General features: G+C 40.6%; 1 protein-coding gene and 1 long non-coding RNA gene across 3 annotated transcripts in view; both read left to right on the top strand.

Moving 5' to 3' along the window:
• Nucleotides 1-6,976, top strand: part of Rfx7 (regulatory factor X7) — an 84,467-nt gene extending 77,491 nt beyond the window's left edge. For both annotated transcript variants that reach the window (XM_040739648.1, XM_040739647.1), the window contains exon 10: nucleotides 791-6,976. In XM_040739648.1, the coding sequence (XP_040595582.1) occupies nucleotides 791-4,063 (3,273 nt within the window). In that variant the 3' untranslated portion in view covers nucleotides 4,064-6,976. The remainder of the gene's footprint in view (nucleotides 1-790) is intronic.
• Nucleotides 6,977-14,655: 7,679 nt separating this feature from the next.
• On the top strand, nucleotides 14,656-22,163 carry LOC121137657. Its single transcript, XR_005874952.1, has 3 exons — nucleotides 14,656-15,076; nucleotides 15,570-15,669; nucleotides 21,499-22,163. It is a non-coding gene; the product is annotated as an uncharacterized LOC121137657 (long non-coding RNA).
• The last annotated feature ends 233 nt before the right edge of the window (nucleotides 22,164-22,396 follow it).

Raw genomic sequence — 22,396 nt, forward strand, 5'->3', positions numbered from 1 at the left:
TACTAAAGTAAAGTGATAACCTTACATTATTATTAGCATTATTATTATTAAGGGGATATTTTTCTCTAGTTTTTCTTCTCCTTATAAGTATCATCATTACTATTCCATTAAAACTTTCAAGCCAGGCGGTGATGGTGCACACCTTTAATCCCAGCACTCAGGAGACAGAGGCAAACAGATCTTTGTGAATTTGAAACCAGCCTGGTCTAGAGAGGGAGTTCCATGACAGGCTCAAAGCTACACAGAGAAACCCTGACTTGAAAAAAATCCAAAAAACGTCCAATACCTGATGGCCACTGAGGAACAGACTTCGGGACACCTTAGTTTTGTTTAGGACCTCTTTATCCATGCTGGGATTAAAGGCATGCGCCACCACTGCCCAAAGTTTCACAGTGGTTTTTAAGACTCTAAAAGTCTCCCAGGAGTGAGCTGTCTTCTTAGAACGGATTCCAGTAGATACCTTAGAGTTTACCTTTCTTCATGATTGCATCTCTTCTCCCTGTAACTTCATTAAACCACTAGTTAGGTAAATATTTTGTCTTGTTAACTGGGAAGTAACCTATTTTTTCCTGTGTATTACTATATTTCATAATTAATATTGCATTATGGTTATATTTGAGGGTCTACTTGTATACAAAATGATCCAAAAGAGCTCTGTTCTAACATTAAAACTCCCTTATTTCTTTTTAATTAATACCTAATAAATCCTTCAGTACTATATAGATGTATAGCAAACTGTTGTATCCTGGACTTATTAAAATGAACATTTTGTTTTCTACATTTTCTCCAGGTCCAGCGGACCAGGCAGTTAGTAACTTCACCGAGTCCAATGAGTTCTCCTGATGGCAAGGTTCTTCCCCTCAATGTACAGGTGGTCACTCAGCACATGCAGTCTGTGAAACAGACACCAAAAACTCCTCAGAACGTTCCAGCCAGTCCTGGTGGGGACCGTTCTGCCCGGCACCGCTACCCTCAGATCCTTCCCAAGCCAGCAAATACCAGTGCACTCACCATCCGCTCTCCTACAACTGTGCTCTTTACTAGCAGTCCCATCAAAACTGCCGTTGTACCTGCATCACACGTGAGCTCGCTAAATGTGGTGAAAATGACAACGATATCCCTCACACCCAGTAACAATAATGCCCCTCTAAAACAGTCTGCCTCAGTCAGCAGTGCTACTGGAACAACAGAAGAATCAAAGAGCATGCCTCAGATCAAGAATGGTTCTGTTGTTTCCCTTCAGTCTCCTGGGTCCAGAGCCAGCAATGCTGGGGGAACTTCTGCTGTGGAAGTCAAAATGGAACCAGAAGGTTCATCAGATGAGCATCCTCTACAGTGCCAAGAGAACTCTGAGGAGAGTAAAGCTCCCCTAACAACACCTAGTGCCCTTTGGGGACAGAAAAGTAATACAGATGGAGCGGTACCAAAACCTTCCAATGAAGGTGTCATTGAAGTAAAAGCAACTAAGCTCTGTGACCAGAGGACCAAATGTAAAAGTCGCTGTAATGAAATTCTGCCAGGCATCTCAGCAGGCAATAATCAAAGCACTGTTACTCTCTCGGTTGCTACTCAGAACTTACCTTTCACCAGCACCAGCTCACCATCTAATGGTGACTCAGTAAATAAAGACCCTAAATTATGCACTAAAAGTCCAAGAAAACGACTATCTGCTACACTGCAAGAGTCTCAGGTCCCTCCTGTAAAGAAACCAATTGTGGAACAGCTCTCTGCAGTTACCATAGAAGGTCAGAAACCAGGCACTGTTAACAAGGACCAAAAGGTTCCACATTCAGGGAAAACAGAAAGTTCAACAGCAGGTGCTCAGATTCCTAACAAGGTGTCAATCAGTGTCAGTTCACACATTTTAGAGGATCAGCCCTTGAACCCTACTCTTGTTGCCAGTGAATCAGTTCTGGAGCAGCAAACAACGCCATCATCGTCCCCGGATGTAAAAGTCAAACTTGAAGGGAGTGTCTTTCTCTTGGACCATGAGTCAAAATCAGATGGCAGCTTTAATCCTAACGAATGGCAACAAGTTACTAAGGATTCTGACTTCATAGCTGCCAGCTGTGAACAGCAGCAAGATATTAGTGTTATGACAATTCCTGAGCATTCTGATATCCAAGATTTAGAGAAATCTGTTTGGGAATTAGAAGGGATGCCACAAGACACATACAGTCAGCAGTTACATAGCCGGATACCAGAATCTTCTTTAAATCAAATACAAGCACAGTCTTCAGATCAGTTACCATTGCAGTCCGAACTGAAAGAGTTTGAGTCTTCTGTTTCCCAGACAAATGAAAGCTACTTTCCTTTTGATGATGAACTTACACAAGATAGCATTGTGGAAGAGCTGGTGCTTATGGAGCAGCAAATGTCAATGAATAATTCACATTCTTACGGTAACTGCTTGGGAATGTCCCTTCAGAGTCAGTCAGTAACCCCAGGAGCTCCAATGTCATCTCATGCTTCCAGCACCCACTTCTATCATCCAATCCATAGCAATGGCACTCCAATTCACACACCTACACCTACACCCACTCCTACCCCAACCCCAACCCCAACCCCAACCCCAACCTCTGAAATGATTGCTGGGTCTCAGAGTCTATCGCGGGAGAGCCCTTGCTCCAGGCTTGCCCAGACAACACCTGTGGACAGTGCTTTAGGAAGTAGCCGACATACACCCATTGGTACTCCTCATTCTAATTGTAGCAGTAGCGTCCCTCCAAGCCCTGTTGAATGCAGGAATCCATTTGCATTCACTCCGATAAGCTCCAGTATGGCTTATCACGATGCCAGCATTGTCTCAAGCAGTCCTGTGAAACCAATGCAAAGACCCATGGCCACGCACCCTGATAAAACCAAGCTTGAATGGATGAATAATGGGTATGGTGGGGTTGGTAACTCATCAGTTTCTGGTCATGGCATTCTCCCAAGTTATCAGGAACTAGTAGAAGATCGTTTCAGGAAACCCCATGCTTTTGCTGTGCCTGGACAGTCATATCAGTCTCAGTCCAGACACCATGACACTCATTTTGGTCGTTTGACTCCCGTCTCTCCTGTGCAGCATCAAGGTGCCACTGTAAACACCAACAAGCAAGAAGGGTTTGCAGTCCCTGCTCCTCTTGATAATAAAGGAACTAATTCATCTGCCAGCAACAACTTCAGGTGCCGGAGCGTAAGCCCTGCTGTCCATCGCCAACGGAATCTTAGTGGAAGCACCCTCTATCCTGTGTCTAATATCCCACGGTCTAATGTAACCCCCTTTGGAAGTCCACTAACCCCAGAAGTTCATGTTTTCACAAATGTTCACACAGATGCATGTGCCAACAACATAGCTCAAAGGAGTCAGTCAGTTCCCTTGACAGTCATGATGCAGACAGCTTTCCCAAATGCTCTGCAGAAGCAAACGAACAGTAAAAAAATCACAAATGTTTTGTTGAGTAAACTAGATTCTGACAATGATGATGCAGTGAGAGGTTTGGGAATGAACAACATGCCCTCCAATTACACAGCCCGGATGAATCTCACTCAGATTTTGGAAACTTCCCCTGTTTTTCCTAGTGCCAATTCACAAAATATGATCGATTCCAGCACTTCAGTTTATGAATTTCAAACACCATCTTACCTCACCAAAAGTAATAGCACCGATCAGATCAGTTTTTCTCCTGGAGATAATCAAGCACAATCTGAAATTGGAGAACAGCAATTAGATTTCAGTAGCACTGTTAAAGACCTGTTGAGTGGAGACAGCCTGCAAACCAGCCAGCAGCTGGGAGGTCAGGTAGCATCTGATCTCACCAACACTGCATCTGATTTCCCTAGCGACATCAGGTTGTCTACTGACCTCTCAGGCAGCATCAATGATTTGAACACCCTAGACCCAAATCTACTGTTTGATCCAGGTCGTCAGCAGGGACAAGATGATGAAGCCACACTGGAAGAATTAAAGAATGACCCACTGTTTCAACAGATTTGCAGTGAGTCAATGAACTCTATGACTTCATCAGGTTTTGAATGGATAGAAAGCAAGGACCAGCCTACTGTTGAAATGTTGGGATAAATTGTGTTTTATAATATGTAGCACACTGTATCTAAAGACATATGTATTGTATTTGTCTTAATGGAAGTGCCTCCAGCAGCAGAAACACTATTAATTGTGACATTTTAAAAGCGTTTGCTGCAGAAGTGGTTTCTTCTTCAGTAGGAAATGGTTAGACTTGCCTCAGTTCTGGACAAGTTTCTGAAGACAGTAGGCTGTAGAGCAAGTATTAGGTTTTAAATTTTATAATGTTCCCCATTTAATCACATTTGCTAGTAAAGAATCCAGCTTTTTACAAGAGCAGTCTGGGTCTTTATTTTGTATAAGTTTATTTTAGTTCATCAGTTGATCTACATGAAGTTATAAGAAACCATCCATTTTTAGTCATAGGCTGTTTTATTATTGGCATTATCTTTTAGGTATGAAATCATAGCTAAGGTAAACTGTAGGCAAGAGAGTCTTCCTTAAAACAGGGATAATATTCAGGTTATTATAAATATTTAAGCTTGAAACATGAAGCTACTGTAGGGTGAGAAATCTCTGTAGGATTTTCTGGGGCTTTGGAACCATTTACTCCCACAATGAAGGGCTTATGTAGGAGAAAATAATGGAAAACAAATGTTAATTTAAGGAAAGTAAAAGCTGCACTAAAAAAATTTTAAGAGGAAAACTAGTAGCCATTTATTTGTGACATTGCATTAGTCCAGTTTTAAAAGGTGGCTTTTAAAATGGAGCTCTCTGGCTCACACACTTTGGCTCCCCCTCTCTCTTCCTGTCCCTCTCTCTCCCCCCTCCCTCCAACTCTGATATCCCCCTTCCCTCTTTTTGTCCTTCCCTCCCCTCCCCTCCCCATCTGTCACACACACACTAGACATTGAAATTTAATAGCAGAAATACAAGCATGTTAGGAAACTGTCTTGTGTTTTATTATTTGCTTGTTGAGATTGGAGTGTTAGAAGGGAAATAGAGACGTTTTCCTAGTTCCTTCGCCACAGCTCTCTGTACATACTGAAGTTGTACTAAAGAATTATTTTAGTGCTCTCTGCCATGGTATCCTTTGTATCAGCTTTCCTCCTCCTCAGTTTGCTCACTCCTCCGCTTCTCTGAATGTAGTAGTGCAGTTTGATCATGGATCCTTTGCAAAACACCAAGCAGAAGAGAGATAATGTTAAGAGCCCAGCAAAACATCATTTCCTCATGTGAGGTGTGAAGCCTCAGATCTTTGTATCTCTGATAAAACAAAGGGTGTGATAATAGTACTTGAAGAAGAGGAGCGTTTTATTACTTGCTTAACTTATTTATTGTGATGGACACAGTTGCAAAAGAAGCAAAGCACTCAGGATTTGTTTTAAAATGTTTCTCTATGGCTCCCATTTTGGTTTATGAATAGTATTTATGAATTTCGTGTTAACACAAAACTAGTGGGCAGCTTCATTTAAGTGAGTTTCAAAGTAATTTTAAAGAGATAGTAAAGTTAACCTTAAGTTCTTAAAAGCTAACATGACACCATTCACTATACTCTCCTGAACCTAGCCAAGCTTTTCTTTACCTTAATTCAAAAATAAATCAGAAGACTGCAATCCGAATGTTTAACAAATATGATGGAAGGGTTAATTTAATAAAGGTCCATTGTTCAACAGATTTAAAAAGTAGGGTATTAACATATTCTAATAAATCAATGGTGCTAAAGTTGGCTCAGAGGTTTATCTATGGATATGTCCTAGTTACTGGCATATTTGTGTGTTTGCTGTTAATTTGATTTAATGATTTGTTAGATTTTTTTCTTGATGCTAGTTATTTCTTCACTGTACATTGAGACACAGCACTACTGCACACCAAAGTATGTAATACCCAAAGGAAACTGTGTGATTTCTTCTAACAAATGATGGGAGCCTTTCTCAGTGAGAGACTCTGAAAAGGAGACTTTGAGGCCATTCTAATCCCTGTTTACATTGTTAGCTTCCTACTAATATACAAATAATGGAAATCTTTTTTGATAAAAAGTATAGAGACTGGAGGATTTTTACCCCCCCCCCCTGTACAGTATTGCAGCAAACTCTTTAAATTTGACTGAATTCGTCCAGCAAACTTTTTGGGGTTCGTATATTGCACTAAATTTGTTGAACCTGTGGTAGGCACATCTCTTAGGATAAATGCAACCAGTACAGTCCACAGATTAAAATTTTTAAATGTGTTTCATTATGAAAAGACAAAATATCATCAAAGTGACAGATGAAATTGTCTTATGTAGCAATGTGCACTGATCTCAATGAGATATTTCTATTTCTTATTCTCTTACACGAGAATATTACAGCAGGAAGAATTAAGTTTAGTTTGCTTCACCATGTTAATACATGATCACAAAATGTGCATGAGTGTTCTTGACTTATCTTGTACAGTACTAGGTAATCCTGTAATCACTTTTTTCCCCCTCTTGGCTGTATTGAAACTGGCTCTGTGTTAACCAGGTGAGCATAGTTATTCACAGGTTATTTTGCTTTTTTAATGTTTACTAATTCTGCTTAGTTGGTGTTGAATATGTTCTTTTCTTGGTTTTTTTCATTGTTTTGATGTTTAAAACATTTTGCATACTGTTTTATCATAAGACTTCATGAAGTAAATACTTTTGCATATAATTGCAATAAGCACTGACTTTTGAACTGAGCAAGAAGGAGCGTGTTTTGTGCAGTGCATCTGAGGTTCAGATATCAGTCTTGTACTACAGTGTGCTTACTACACCTGAGGTGACAAAAGCAAGCCCTGTTGTGTGTCTCATTTAGTGCAGAGTCAGACCCCGGTGCTTTGTTGTCTGTTGTACCTGCTGAGATTACAGTAGTTGAACATCGCAGTAGCATTTCAGTTCTCTTTTTTTATTAAAAGTGCTCAAATTGTTTTTTAAATGTTTTCAAAAACAATTAAAAACATTTTATATTATACTGGCTGGATGTTAAGATGATTTATGGGATATATTATTATAGACAATTTGCCATCTTATAAATATGTACCTGATGCTGTATTTCCCTTGAACTGGTGAAATGGTAGGGGTTGGGTGTGTGTAAAAATGATACAAGGCAAAACATGTCACATCTCTGTTGTCCCACAAGAACTGACAGCTTGCTCGCTGTCTCTTTCTCCAGTCTCTGGAATTGTGTTGTTCCCTTGAGATGTGTTGCCATCATACATGGCATAGAGTTTACGTTATCTCAAAGACCACCATTTCTTTTGTTCTTTCATATAGTATTTGCTTTCAAGTGTTAGGTTGGGGACTATCTAGGTTGCTGTATTCCAGGAGCATTGAATACAAAAAAGATATGTTAACATGTACAGAAACAGGCCATGGGTTACAAAGAGGCAGAAGATACCGGAAACCTCAGCTACTACAAAGCCATGGAACTAGGATGGAAATTAGTCACTTTGATACAGAATCAGCAAGAACCAGTGTCTGGAACTGTAACATATCGTTGATATGTTCTGAGTGAAACAGCCTCTTTACTTGTATGTACAGATCTTTATATATCTGACAGCCCAACTATCACCTCTGGGCTAGATCCCCAACTTTAGACAGGTGGAAGCAGTCACAAAGAGTGAAAATTGAGGAAGGAGCTGGGTGAATTACAGGAAGACTCCCACATAGATTGAACCTACAAACCAAAACTTGAAAGCACTTGAAAATGAAAGTATTCCTGAAAAAGATAAATCTCTCAGGATAAAGCAAAGAACCACCTGGGTTTTACTGCCCCAAGGCATAAGGAAATTTAGCTGTTATCTTAATAACAATTTTAGTGTCAAACGTAAGTAGCATGTGCCTGTAGCCCCAGCTACTGGGAAGCTAAGGCAGGAAGGTTTCGTCAGCCTAGGGACTTGAGACCAGTTTGAGCAATATATTGAGACTTCACCCCTGGGAAATAAGGAGTTCATCCAATGGTTTGTTTGCACAGACAGATTCTGGCTTTCTGTGTTTTCAGTTGTTTCATCACCAGCTTCGGTTTTGTGTTACCTCATAGTCACTGTGGTTTCCGTAGCTTAAGTATACCCTCATTTATCCCAAGGATAGTAAGGGCAATTCTTACCGCCTTTATCAGAGAAAAAAATCTTTTCCAGAATCCTCTAGTTAGTCATTCCACACACTCTCTTAGTCTCACTGGACATGCAGAAGCCTAGAAAGCCTGTTGGTTAGATTATTAACTCATTATTTGTGGTTGGAAGAGGAGCCTGCTTTGTGGCATGTTGTCATCTATTGGGCCATTGAAATGGCTCAATAAGTAAAGGAACCTACCCCCAAGTCTAAGTTCGGTTACCAGGACTGGTGTGGTGAAAAAAGAGTGATTTCCACAAATTTCATAACCTAAAGTGTCAACAACCTCATCTTTGGGAGGAGACCATTAGTGATCAAAAGGAGAACAACAGCTGAGTAGGATCATTGAGTTTTTAAAATATTTATTTTTATGTGTGTGTGTATGCCCATCCATGTGTGCTGGTGTTCACAGAGCCCAAAAGAGAATGTTGGATCTCCTAGAGCTGAAGTAACATGGTGCTGGCAACCTCTGTAAGAGCAGTACATGCTCTCTGAGCCATCTATCCAGCCTCTTCGGATGTTGAGCCTACCTTTGGGGAGCTCACAACCTGGTAAAGAATTAATTACAAAGCTGGATATATAACATGCTGTGTAGAAGGAAAGGAGAGAGAAGACAAGAACAAAAGGGTTTGTTTGATTTTGGTTTTTCAAGACAGGGTTTCTTTGTGTAGCCTTGGCTGTCCTGGAACTTGCGCTGTAGACCAGGCTGGCCTTGAACTCACAGAGATCCACCTGCCTCTGCATCCCCAGTCCTGGCATTTGCCACACTACACAGCATTTTTTGTTTGTTTGTTTGTTGGTTGGTTGGTTGATTTTTAGAGAGGCTAAAGGTTCTTCAGACTTTATTTAGAAGTTCACTGGTAGAAACTGTTAACTGGTATCCACCCCTCTCTATAAACTGACAAATTGGGTATTATTCTCATAAATACAAATTGTCTCAGTTTCTACTACTGCACAGACCACATTTTCTTATTAAATGTATATAGTATATGTTAATGTATTATTAATGAACTTTAAAATAACAAGTTTAACACAGTACAAGTTTGTTAACTGAATCATATATAAAGTTTTTTATATATATATATGCCTGCTCTGGAGTTAATAATCTTACAGGAGAAGGAAGTGAAGACAGGAAGATTGGCTTTTCAAGAAAGACTGCCCCAGTAGCTGGTGGTAGCACATGCCTTTAGTCCCAGCACTCAGGAGGCAGAAGCAGATTCTTTGATATCTTTGATTTCAAGGCCAACCTATTTTTCAAAGTGAGTTATAGGATAGCCAGGGCAGAGAAACCCTGTCTCAAAAAACCAAAAAAAAAAAAAAAAAAAAAGAGAGAGAAAGAAAGGACTGTTCCTTACAAGTATTTCTTAGAAGGGAAAATGGCTTTGTAAGTAAAATCTATCATGAAAATGATCTTGCTGTCATGTGTAGAGTATTTCTTTGCATTAGAGCCTGTACCAAATAGTATGCATATGTTCTCATTTCCTGATTATAGCACCCCTGAAAGAATATTATTTTTCATATAAGAAAATTGTATTTCAGAGATGAAATGGTGAAGGCACCAGGGACAGTGCTACATCTTATGCTGTGCATACTAAGACACTTGTTCACACACTGTCATTTGAAGTTTTTCCTTCTGCTTTAAAAATGAGGAATGAGTTGACTTTTATGACAGGTTTTTTTCTCTCCATTCTTCTGCCTTTCAATTTTTTCCTCATTGCCTTTAGTTTTACCTGTGGTTTATTTTTCTGGTTCTGGTTTTTTGTTTAGATTTTAAATTGTTTATGTGTATGAGTCTTGCCTGAATGTCTGTGTCCACAGAGGCCAGAAGGAAGCATTGGGTCTTCCTAGAGGTAGAGGTTCAGGTGGTTGTGAACTGCCATATGGGCGCTGGGAACCAAAGCCGGATTCTTTTTAAGAGCAGTAAGTGCTCTTAACTGTGCTGACTCATTCCTCATAATATAAATTAGTAATATTTTAAAAATTATCTTTCTGCCGGGCGGTAATGGCACACACCTTTAGTCCCAGATCTCAGGAGGCAGAGGCAGGTGGATCTCAGTGAGTTCGAGACCAGCCTGGTCTATAACAGCTAGTTCCAGGACAGCCTGCAAAGTCACAGAGAAACTCTGTATCGAAAAACCAAATATTTTTTTCCACCCTTAATCCAGCTCAACAGAGACAGCAGCAGGTAGGTCTCTGAGTTCCAGTCCAGCCAAAGCTATACAGTGAGACCCTGTTTTACAAACAAACAATAAGATGACTGAATAGTTGAGAAGATTTGAATAAGGGCTGTTTACTCATGGATACTGAGGAATTATTGGTTATGCTAAGAGCATTTTTTTGTATGATAATACCATCTGTTAGGCATAGAGACACTCTTGGGTTTGAGGCCAGCCTGGTCTACAGAGTGGGTTCCAGGATAGCCAGGGAAACAGAGAAACCATGTCTGGCCAGTTGAGGGGTTAGGGGAAACACAGTAAGTATATCCATCTTTTTTGTAGATTAATGCTTCAATACAGAGGTGAACACCGAATGGCCCTGGGGGTATTCTGAAATGCCCTGGGGAAGATTACAATCCTGACAATTATTTAATCTACATATGAATTTGTGCAGGTTCGTCGTGGTTCAAATTTGTTTTTTTTTTACTCTATTTGAATATGTTTCAGTGAAAAACAATTTTATCATCCCCTATTTCCTATCAAATAATAGATTTAAAGGACATAACTCAAAATCCAGGCCCCTTCAGAGACTCCTGAGGTTGCTGAGAAGTCAGCTCCTTCAAATCCTGAGTTAAGAAGAAGGAAGGGCTGAGTGTTAAAGCCATGCACAGTACATACTTAGGCCATTCCCACCTCTATCTTTGAAAACTTGTCCTGACAAACTTGCTTCTGATCTTGCTCAGGCTGTGCTCTGTTTTTCAAAAGACACTTTTGGGGCTGGAGATATAGTTTAATCAGTAGAGTGGTTACTTAGCATGGGTTGGAGCCAAACTGCACATGGTGGTGCACACCTATAATACAGCACTCAAAAAGTAGACACAGGAGTATCAGAAGTTCAAGGTGATACTTGGATAGGTAGCCTGGAATGTGTAAGACCCTGTCTCAAAAAATAAAAATACTTTTTCTTAGCTGAGCAGTAGTGTACATCTTTAATCCCAGCATGAATCTCTGAGTTTGAGGCCAGCCTGGTCTACAGAGTGAGTTCCAGGACAGCCAGGGCTACACAGATAACCCATGACTCCAAAAAGAAAGAAGGAGAGGGAAGAAGGAAGAAGAATTTTTTTCTTTAAAATCACATCAACTTCCATCTGAGGAGAAATTCTTTACCGGTCTACCTCTGGCATTAAGAAGACTCTAGGAGTATCAGACTTAGGTTTTTTTGTTTGTTTGTTTGTTTGTTTTTGTTTTTGTTTTACGAGACAGGGTTTTTCTGTATTGTTTTGGAGGCTGTCGGTCCAGCCTGGCCTCGAACTCACAGAAATCCGCCTGCCTCTGCCTCCCGAGTGCTGGGACTAAAGGCGTGCGCCACCACCGCCCTGCCAGACTTAGGTTTTTATAATAGTATTTTGCCCTGCATGGGCATATATATATATCTTTGTATCCCTATACTCACTGAACTAGAAACTTTTTGCTTGCTTGCTTGCCTGCCTGTGAGACAGGATCTCTCTGTGTAACAGCCCTGGCTGCCCAGGAACTCACTCTGTAGAACAGGCTGGCCTCAACTCACAAAGATCTGCCTGCTTCTGCCTCCTGAGTGCTGGGATTAAAGGCGTGCACTACATCCTGGCAATTGGAAGTGTCTTAAAGTCTCCTTCCCCGGTATGCTTCAAAACAGGTCGAATAACTCCTGTAGCAAGGACACAAAGGAGGCTGGAGAGATGACTCAATGCTTAAGAATGATAACTGCTTTTACAGAAGACCTAGGTTTGGGTCCCAGCACCTACATGATGGCTCACAAACACCTCCTACATAGGTGTTCAGGGGATCCTACATAGGCTTCTGGCCTCTGAATGCCTGGATGTATGTGATGCACATAAACTCACAAAGGGAGAGGGGAGGGAAGCAGGGAGGGAAAGAAAGAAAAAGGAAGGAAGGTAGTTTGAATGTCCCATAAGCTCATATATTTAAATACTTGATCCAAAATTGTTAGACCTGTTGGGAAGGATTAGGAAGTATGGCCTTGCTGTAGAAGGTGTATTACTGGGGTTAGGCTTTGAGGCTTCAAAAGTATTCCATCCCAGTTAGCTGTCTCTCTTCCTCTTCCTCCCCCTTCTCCCCCTCTCCCTTCCCCTTCTCTCTTCCTTGTGCTCTTGGATCAGATATAAGTTCTCAGCTACTTCTCCAGTGCCGTGCTGCCTGCCGCCATGCTTCCTGTCATGATGGTCATAGACTCTAACCTTCTGGAACAGCAAACCTAAATTAAATGCTTTCTTTTGTTCATGGAGTCTTACCACAGCAGTAAGAAAGTAACTAAGACTCAGAACTGGAGTGTTAGGCTAAGAAATTGTTCTCTGTAATTGGAAGTAAGTGCAATGAGCATTGTCTAAGATTTCCAGGCTAGATATTCAATATGCCTGCTTACAGATCTTCAGGGGGAGATTTGAATGTGTTTGCATTTTGAAATATGTTATTTTCTTTGCCAGCCCCAACAGATGGTCACCCTTACTGCTTTTAACAGAATTTTTAACTGATGTGACAATAGCCATATGGTCTTCCTGGGAGGAGGCTAAATATTTGCATTAAGCTCATCTTTGATTAAGCCACCATTTTACTGTGTAAGTCTGAGAACATCTTCAAACTGAAAGGAAATGTAAAAGTATTTTGTCTTGTGTTTTTAATTTGATGACTAAGTCCACAGCATACAGTCACAATTGTGAATTTGTGCTATCCAATATATTGTTAATTTTTTATAAGCACTTCGATTTTTCCAGGAATATTTAATGTAAGCCTGTGTTTAACAATCAGATAAGCTCCTGTTCTCTGTCCTCCTCTGGATATGGTAGTCATATGGATGGAAGCTGACCTCCACTCAGGAGAGGAAAAGAGACTAACATTTCTTGAGCACTGTGCAGAATCTTCCACTAAGTACAGAATGCCATGTTGGAGACTTTGGATGAACTTGCAAAGTAAGAAACTATTTCCTCCTGCTTTTTTTTTTTTTTTTTTTGGTTTTTCGAGACAGGGTTTCTCTGTGCTTTGGAGGCTATCCTGGAACTAGCTCTTGTAGACCTGGCTGGCCTCAAACTCACAGAGATCCGCCTGCCTCTGCCTCCCAAGTGCTGGGATTAAAGGTGTCCGCCACCAACGCCCGGCTAAATGTGTAGCCCAGGCTGGCCTCGAACTCGTGATCCTCCTGCCTCTGCCTCCTTCAGCAAATCCTACCGGCGTGTGCCACCACAACCGGCCCTCCTGCTTCTTAGTAACCCTTTCCCACCTCAGAGAGCCCAGGTTCTCCAGATGCACCACAAGTCGTGAACCACAAGTTAAGAACCACTACTCTAAAAGAACTAGGAGAAGTAGGATTAATACATAAATTAATTTATAGTTGTGGGGTATTACAGTCTTTATAATGTTCTTCAGCCTCAGTACAAGTAAATTTTAAACCTTACATTTCAAATGATTATGAAAATATGGCAACTCACATAGTCCCATTACTGAAGGGAGAAAATCATGGGTGCCTAGCAGGAACAAGGCTTTAGAAGTTGTGAAACCCTCCAGGCGGTGGTGACACACGCCTTTAATCCCAGCACTGGGAAGGCAGAGTCAGGAGGATCTCTGTGAGTTTGAGGTCAGCCTGGTCTACAAAGAGAGCTCCAAAACAGCCAGGACTACACAGAGAAACTCTGTTTCAAAAATAAAATAAAATAAACCAAAAGAAAGAAAGATTGTGAAACCCACCAGGCTAATTCCCAGGACACCAGAGCAGGAGCTGCAAGTAGACCAGGGTCTGCTTTACCCTCCTGCCTGTCGTTCTGTCTTCTCTCTCTATTCTTTTCAGAAGAGACGGCTCATATTTGAAGCTGAGTCATCTTTTAGAGCAAGGCTTTGGCCATGAGGCCCTAAAACAAGCCTCACAGCAGGGTCCTCAGTTTGACCTTGGAGATTAAGGCCACATCTTGTGAGGTTTCTGAGACTAACTCTCCCTTCCTTCCTTTATCACTTCCTTCATTCCTTACATCCTTCCTTTCTTGCTTGCTCTCTTTCTAAAAATTGTGTGTGCTTGTGAATGCATGCAACTGCTACACTGTACATGTAGAAGTCAGAGAACTACTTGGGGGAACCAGGTCTCTCCTTTTGCTGTGTGAGTTCTATTTTTTTTTTTTTTTTTTTTTTTTTTTGGTTTTTCGAGACAGGGTTTCTCTGTATTGTTTTGGAGGCTGTCCTGGAACTCGCTCTGTAGACCAGGCTGGCCTCGAACTCACAGAGATTCGCCTGCCTCTGCCTCCCGAGTGCTGGGATTAAAGGCGTGCACCACCAACACCCGGCTCGATGTGTGAGTTCTAGAAACCAAACTCAGGTCATCAGGCTTGGTAGCAGGTACTTCTCTTGCTGAACCATCTTGCCTGTCACTGAGGTCATTTCTTGCTGTGAGAACCCTCAGGAACAGGATAGAATGAGAAGGAGTTCTGTTTTTCCAACCCAATAAGGTCTATGTTAGAAGTATTTACTCTAAATTCTGTTTGAAAACTTCATGTCTCCTTCCTTGTTTCATGCCTCCTTTCAATATTTTATCACGGGCAACTAAGAAGAAACAAATTAGTCTCATAATCATTTAACTTGAAAATTTTCTTTGGCCAGATCCACAGGTTCAAGTACATGATGTTACTGTAGGCATGAGCCTCATTCATCATTCTATTTTAAAGCACAGATGAACAAACATCTTCCTATCTGCAAGAATAAATCCTGACTAGTTTCTTGACATGCAGGTATCAAATCACCTGGAACCACCACACCCTTCTTCAGGTACCACTTTAGCTTTAGTAATCTACTGCCATGTAAAAACCTACCTCAGACGCTTTGTCATTTCCCAGGTCTTGTGGGTTATTGAAGTAACACAGATGTATGAATCTAGAAGTTTAGGTGTGTACAGATAGACATTCTTTTAGGTATCAAATGACATGTTACCCTGCTTCCTAATTACTGCCACATTGCTGGGTTTTGTTGTTTTGAGATGGGGTTTTATGACTCACAGATTAGCCTTACACTAGCTTTGTAGCCAAGGATGGTTTTGAATTTCTGATCCTTTTATTTTCAATCTGGAAGGTATGCATTACCATGTAGTGCTAGGGATGAAACCCAGGACTTTGTGCATATGAGGCAAGCACTCTACCAAGCAAGCTACATTCCCAATACATTTTTTCTTTCTTTACATGATAATCTGTTAATCAACTTCTAATTAATTTTTCCTTTCTCTACAAAAATATAAGTTCAGGTTTGCTTTGTTACTTATTCACAGGTGTATTCCCAGAACCTCAAATAAGTGAATCCACATAAAAAGATTTCATAAATATGTATGTCTGGAGGCTATGGAGACGGATCAGAGGCTAAAATGCTAGGTAAGCATGAATATCGGTGTACAGCTCTCCTGCAACCATGTAAATGGGTAAACACATTCACACACACACACACACACACACACAAATGTATATGCTTCACACACAATTTTAAAAGTAAATATTTCTGTTTTTATAGAACTATCTCAAAGTTTAGACAACTGCTGACTACTACAAGCTGGATTAAAATGTTAAATGACTTTAACATTGAGTAGAGCTTGTGAATATATTTGAAACTTGCTTCAATAATCTGAAGAACAGGGAAAGGTGTGTTTGAGTACAGGTGAAAGGAGGCTATGCGTTTATTACTATTAAGCTGAGTTAAGGTACATGAGGGTCTTTGACTCATGTCTTAACAGTTGGTATCAGTTGTTAGTTGGTACATCTTGATCCTCCATGTGTCCTCTTATCTTTTAGATTAGATAATTTTCCTTACAAAGTGAACTTAGAGCAGAGATTCCAAAAAAGCAAGAGGCAGGAGCACAAATGTTATTGAGACTGAATTTCTAGAGCACTTAACAGTACCATTTCTACCAAATGCTTCTGGTCAAATCCAGTCAAATGGCTAGACAGATTCAAGAGATGGAAGACTGGCACAAAACTAAGTCATTTTTCATCTATTCCTGGGTAGAGGTGTGATGTACTATGGCTGTGGTTCAGTATTATCATCAGTGGACACATAGTACCAGAGTTGTAGCCAGTTACCAAACTGTTTTTGTTATTTTGTGAATATTAGTGCTAGGCCAGGTGTCTTAGCACTCAGGACACAGGCAGGTGGATCTCTGTGAGGCAAGCCTGGTCTACATAGTCCAGGCCATCCAGGAACACATAAAGAGAATCTCTCTGGGGAAAAAAATGCTTAGCCTTGGAGATTATGGCAACAATGAGAGAATCTCTATGAGTTGAACCCAGAATGGATCCCTCCCAAGACACATTGAGAATATCAATAAGGAGGCCATCCCATAATGTCGTATAAGATACCCAACCTAACAGTGAACAATTCTCCACATAACACAAACAAATAAATGAATTGAAGAAGGCCACACAGGATCTGAAAGAGGACTGGGCAGGAATCACAAAGGAAATGAGAGGCTCTAAAGGTCAGATGGGAAAGTTAGTTGGCAACCTCCATACAGATTAGATCAGGCAGAAAAAAAAAATCGTGGGGTCTCTGCAACCACCAGGGCCAGCAGAGTGTCTGTCGATGACAAGAGGCAAGGAGGAAGTCCAGTTCAACATGACTCAGTAGCCAGTGTTGGTCTGGCACCAGGTTCTTTATTTGAGGTAGATTTAAGCACAGCACAATTTGGGGAAAAAAGTTTCCTGGTGATAATTAACTCAGTCCCATGTACACAACAAAGCTTAAGACATGATCACATGGAAACTGTAGTAAAGCACAAGTGACATCTTCCACAAAGATAGGTTCTATAGACTAACAGAGGAAAACAGGCTCAAGATAAACAAGCTCCTGATAAGAGGTTGGGGGAGGGTGGTGCCATAGATTAACTGAGACAGACGAGCTCAAGATAATAGTCTTGGGGAGCTGGTGTGTCCTGGCCATACAGATAATGCAAAGGTCACCCAACTTAACCATTCTCTTTTCAGTCCTCTGAGCAGAAAGCAGATTATACATCTCCCTTTGAAGAGACAACCCTGTGTGTTTAACATTCCTGGTTTCCCTAGTGCTTATCTGTGAGCACAAGGACCTCTATACCTCCTACAAAAAAATTAACAATCTGAAGACAGATCTTTTGGATTGTTAGTGTCTGATAGAAAGAACAAAAGAGAGGTGTAAGGATAAAATAATAAGTCATAGAGATGTATTTTTATGGTCATGAGTATTTGAGGTTCTAAATGCCTCTCACACGTGGACAGCCATGTCTTTCCCAAGATTTGGGGCGTTTTTCTGCTGTCATTTTACTGAAAAGGTTTTCTATGCCCCCAGTCTGTAATTTTTTCCCTCAAGTATGCCAGTGATCTGAATATTTTAATTTTTAAAGGGTATCCCAATGTTGTTGCATTTTCTCCTCATACTTATTATTGTTAAGTTGTGAAAAACACAGGACAAAGAAAGTAATACAATTTACAAGAGGGAAATGTCAAGTAACAATTAAAGACAAGTACATCAGATTAACAGCAGATTTCTCAGAACTCTTAAATGCCAGAAGGGCATGGGAAGATGTATTTTTGGTACCAAAAGAAAATAACTAACCAAGATTATTGTATGCAGCAAGACTATACTTCACAGTTGAAGGAGAAGTAAAGACCTTCCATTTAAAAAATAAATTAAGGAGACAAAGGCAGGTGGATCTCAGTGAGTTTGAGGCCAGCCTGGTCTACAAAGTAAGTTCCAAGACAGCCAGGACTATTATACAGAGAAACCCTGTCTCTCAAAAACCAAAAATAAAATAATTTTTTAAAAAAATAAGGGAATACATGACCACAAGACCAGGAGTGCAGCAGATTTTTAAAGGAATCCTATTCCCAGAAGAGAAAGAGTTTTACACTATCATTAAAAATGTGAATAAATCCCACTAGGAAAGAGATATGCCAACGAGAACTAAGAAAGAAGTATTACTAATATAGTAAACCATCAGATTTACAAGATAAACAGGAAGAAATAAGCAAAATATATTCAAAGCTACATGAAGACTATAATGAAATATAAAAGATTTATATGTCAAGTGGTGGAATAGCACCTAATTTTATATAAACAAAATGCTAGTGGACATACAAAGTAAGCTTAGGCTACTATGTGACAGTGGGTGACTTCAATACCAAGAATAATTTTGCATAACTCGAGAAAACTTCCCAAAATTCATGTAAGAGCACAAAAACTTCAAGTAGTCAAAGAAACCTAAGCAAAATCATGCCAGAGACAAAGTAAGACAAAAGGAAAACTTTTCGGGATATTGGCACAGCTAGATATTCTAGACAAGACTTTGAACATAGGAAAATTAAGAATTGGCACCTGGAGCTGGAGAGATGGCTCAGAGGTTAAGAGCACTCACTGCTCTTCCAGAGGTCTTGAGTTCAATTCCCAGCACCACATGGTAGCTCACAACTGCCTGATGCTCTCTTCTGGGGTGCACATGTTCGTACTGACAAAATACCAATATACATAAAATACATTAATAAATAAATAGTTTTTAAAAATTAGTCTTGGGACTGGAGAGATGGCTCAGCAGTTAACAGCACTGGCTATTCTTCAAGAGGACCTGGGTTCAATTCCCAACACCCACATGGCAGCTTACAACTGCCTATAAGTCTACGTCCAGTGGATCTGACACTACTGTGGAATAATCTTTTTTGTGCACTGTAAATGTGTGTCACTCTGGGAAGAAGGGCAGGGTCTCCAGGAGACAGAGGGAACATGATATGCTGGAGGACAGGTAAAGCCAGAGCCATGTGGCAATATATAGATTAATAGAAATTGGTTAAGTTGTGAGAGTTAGTTAGTAACAAGCCTAAGCTATGACCGAGCTTTTTTTTTTTTAAGATTTATTTATTTATTTATTTATTACAGATACAGTTTGTCTACATGCCAGAAGAGGGCATGCACCAGATTGAATTGTAGATGGTTGTGAACCACCATGTGGTTGCTGGTAATTGAAGTCAGGACCTCTGGAAGAGCAGTCAGTGCTCTTAACCTCTGAGCCATCTCTCCAGCCCCATGACTGAGCTTTTATAAGTCTCCATGTCATTACTGGGGAACTGGTGGTCTCAAAGAAAAAGTCTAACTATATGACACTCTCACAGATATACATGCAGGCAAAGTGCTAATACACATAAAAATAAATAAATATTAGTCTTGCCAGGCAGTGGTGGCACACACCTTTAATCTAGCACTTGGGAGGCAGAAGGTGGATCTCTGTGAGTATGAGACCAGCATGGTCTACAAAGCAAGTTCCAGGACAGCCAGGACTGTTGTTACACAGAGAAACCCTGACTCAAAAACTGCCCCCCTCCCAAAAAAATAGTCTCATTCTGGGTGACAGATATAGCTCAGTGATAGAGTATTTGCCTGGCATATGTGAGGCCCTGTATTCATTCCTAAGCACTGAAAACAGACTCATCTCATAGGAGCAGTATATTATTATTTTTATTTTGTGTCAAAACTATCTTTTTTTTTTTTTTTTTGGTTTTTTGAGACAGGGTTTCTCTGTATTGTTTTGGAGGCTGCCCTGGAACTCGCTCTGTGGACCAGGCTGGCCTCCAACTCACAGAGATCCACCTGCCTCTGCCTCCCAAGTGCTGGCATTAAAGGCATGTGCCGCCGGGCGTTGGTGCCACCAACACCCGGCCGTATCAAAACTATCTTAAGGGCTTGAGAGATGGCTCAATGGTTCAGAGCCCTGCCTGCTCTTCCAAAGTTCTTGAGTTCAATTCCCAGCAATCATACAGCAACTCAGAACCATCTGTAATGAGATCTGATGCCCTCTTCTGACATGCAGGCAGAACACTGCATACATAATAAATAGATCTTTTAACAAAAACTACCTTAAATTTTAAATTTCTCCCTCCTTCAATTCCCCTCTCTCTTTCTGCCTCCCTCCAACCTCTCCTGATTTCTCCTTTCCTTTCTTCTTCCATCCTCCCACCCCCACATCTTCTGAAACCAATTTAAAAAGAACACCGAGCATGGCAACAGGATCTGCAACATATTTCGTTCTGTGCTGCACTTTTCCTCAACTCTGTCCTTCAGCCTCCATGTGTCTCTGAGAAGAATGGAAGTCTCTGTTGGTAAGAGCTGCTGTCACCTGAAATCCTCATCTGCTCCAGGACTAGCGAGTGAGGGCTGAGCAGGAGAAGCCCTGCTACATGAGCCCCGAAGTCAATGACCAGATCCCAAGCTACTCCCAGGACTGACCTAAAGACTTGTGTGCATTTCATAGTGTTAGCCTTGATTTCCCAGATTTGCCCTTGAATGCTTCATGGAGTAGTGTGGAAAATCAGATGTCAGAGAGAATGCATTAGTTCACAAATGGCACAAAAATTGCTGAATTAGAGGAGCTTGAGCTCATCTGTCTCTAGTCATGGGTCAGAAACTAGTGACAGACACTTGTCTACACTTGATTTTTTTCTCTGAGTAAGCCTATGGGACGAGGATGTCTCTTAGTTGGTAGACTGCTTGCCTAGCATTCACAAAGCCCTAGGTTCAGCCACTGACTTAACTGGGAGATAGAGGCATCAAATCAGAAGTTCAAGGCCATCCTCAGCTATATATGGAGGGAGAGGCCAGCCTGAGATACTTGAAACTTTTCTTAGAGGAGCTGGGGGAAAGAGAAAAAGGAAAAAAAAGAAATGGAAAAGAAAGAGTAGTCCTAGCTAGCCACTGAAAATAATTGTAAATATTTCTTTTATCATGTAGGGAATTTATGTGGAAAACGCATCAAGAAGGATTTACACCTGTTTGTGTCCTCCGACTAAGAGTGAAGGCTCCTGTAGTGTTCTGTAGGCACTCCTTTAGTTTTTGTTCAGTTTTGCCTCCGTTTGCCTTGCTTCACAGTTGTGCTAGGTAAGCACAAGGTGCCTGATGTTTTTCAGTTTGACCACTAGATGGAGAATCTATCTGCTCCATCAGCTCAAGACAAATTTTGAATAGTATCTGTCTAATTCAGTACTAGAGACCGCTTGTGAGCAAATACAAAATTCAGGCATTTCAAGAGTGACATTATAATCTAGCAGAGAAAGATAGGAACTCAAGAATATGTATTTCAAACAACATAGAGCTTTAAAATTCTCATTTTATAGTTCTAAATTTATAATTTTTATATTTTTACTTATACTAGTTTATTCTCTCTCTCTCTCTCTCTCTCTCTTCCCCCCCAGTGGAAACCCCAAACCCAAACACCTTTATTCCAACTGGAAAATCAAGTCTGGAACATGGAAAGATCAAACTGTAAAGAGACAAATACATCCAGCCCCCAATGCAGTGAACTCCAACTCCTACTGGAATCAGCCTTGGTAACCTTTAAGACAATATAGCAGCTTGAAGGAGGAATTAGGATGGTCTCCACATTGTTTCCCTATTTAAAAATCGTATAAAATACAATTTATTATGAGAGAGAGAGAGAGTGAATGAGAACCAGACATGGTACCATCTGTACACTTAGAAGACAGTTTTGGGTATCACAAATCACAAATTCTGGGCTAGGTTCCATAGTAAGACCCTCTTTCAGAAGACTAAAATAATAATAGCAATAATGTAAATAAAACTGGTGTAAATGAAGTATAGAGGATATTCAAATGAATATGCTATTATGAAGGTAACTCTAAAACATCAGTCTGCAAATTTTATTGAATTCAGATGGCATTACTTGGGCTGGGTGGTGGTAACATAGAGCAAGTTTCAGGACAGTTAGGGCTGTTACACCGAGAAACCACCCTGTCTCAAAAAAAAAACAATAAATAAATAAACAAATAAGTAAATAAGATGGCATTACTTGAACATCTAATGTATACTGTTCCAATAGAAAATGTCCTATTAGAGCCGGGCAGTGGTGGCGCATGCTTTTAATCCCAGCACTCGGGAGGCAGAGGCAGGTGGATCTCTGTGAGTTCGAGACCAGCCTGGTCCACAGAGCGAGTTCCAGGACAGCCTCCAAAACAATACAGAGAAACCCTGTCTCAAAAAAACAAAAAAAGAAAGGAAGAAAGAAAGAAAGTGTCCTATTAGGACATGGATTAAAAACTGGTTACTTGGGATCTGATGTAGGTATGTAGAACC

The sequence above is a fragment of the Mesocricetus auratus genome, unplaced genomic scaffold, assembly GCF_017639785.1.
Source record: "Mesocricetus auratus isolate SY011 unplaced genomic scaffold, BCM_Maur_2.0 Super-Scaffold_100691, whole genome shotgun sequence".
Classification (NCBI taxonomy): Eukaryota; Metazoa; Chordata; class Mammalia; order Rodentia; family Cricetidae; genus Mesocricetus; species Mesocricetus auratus.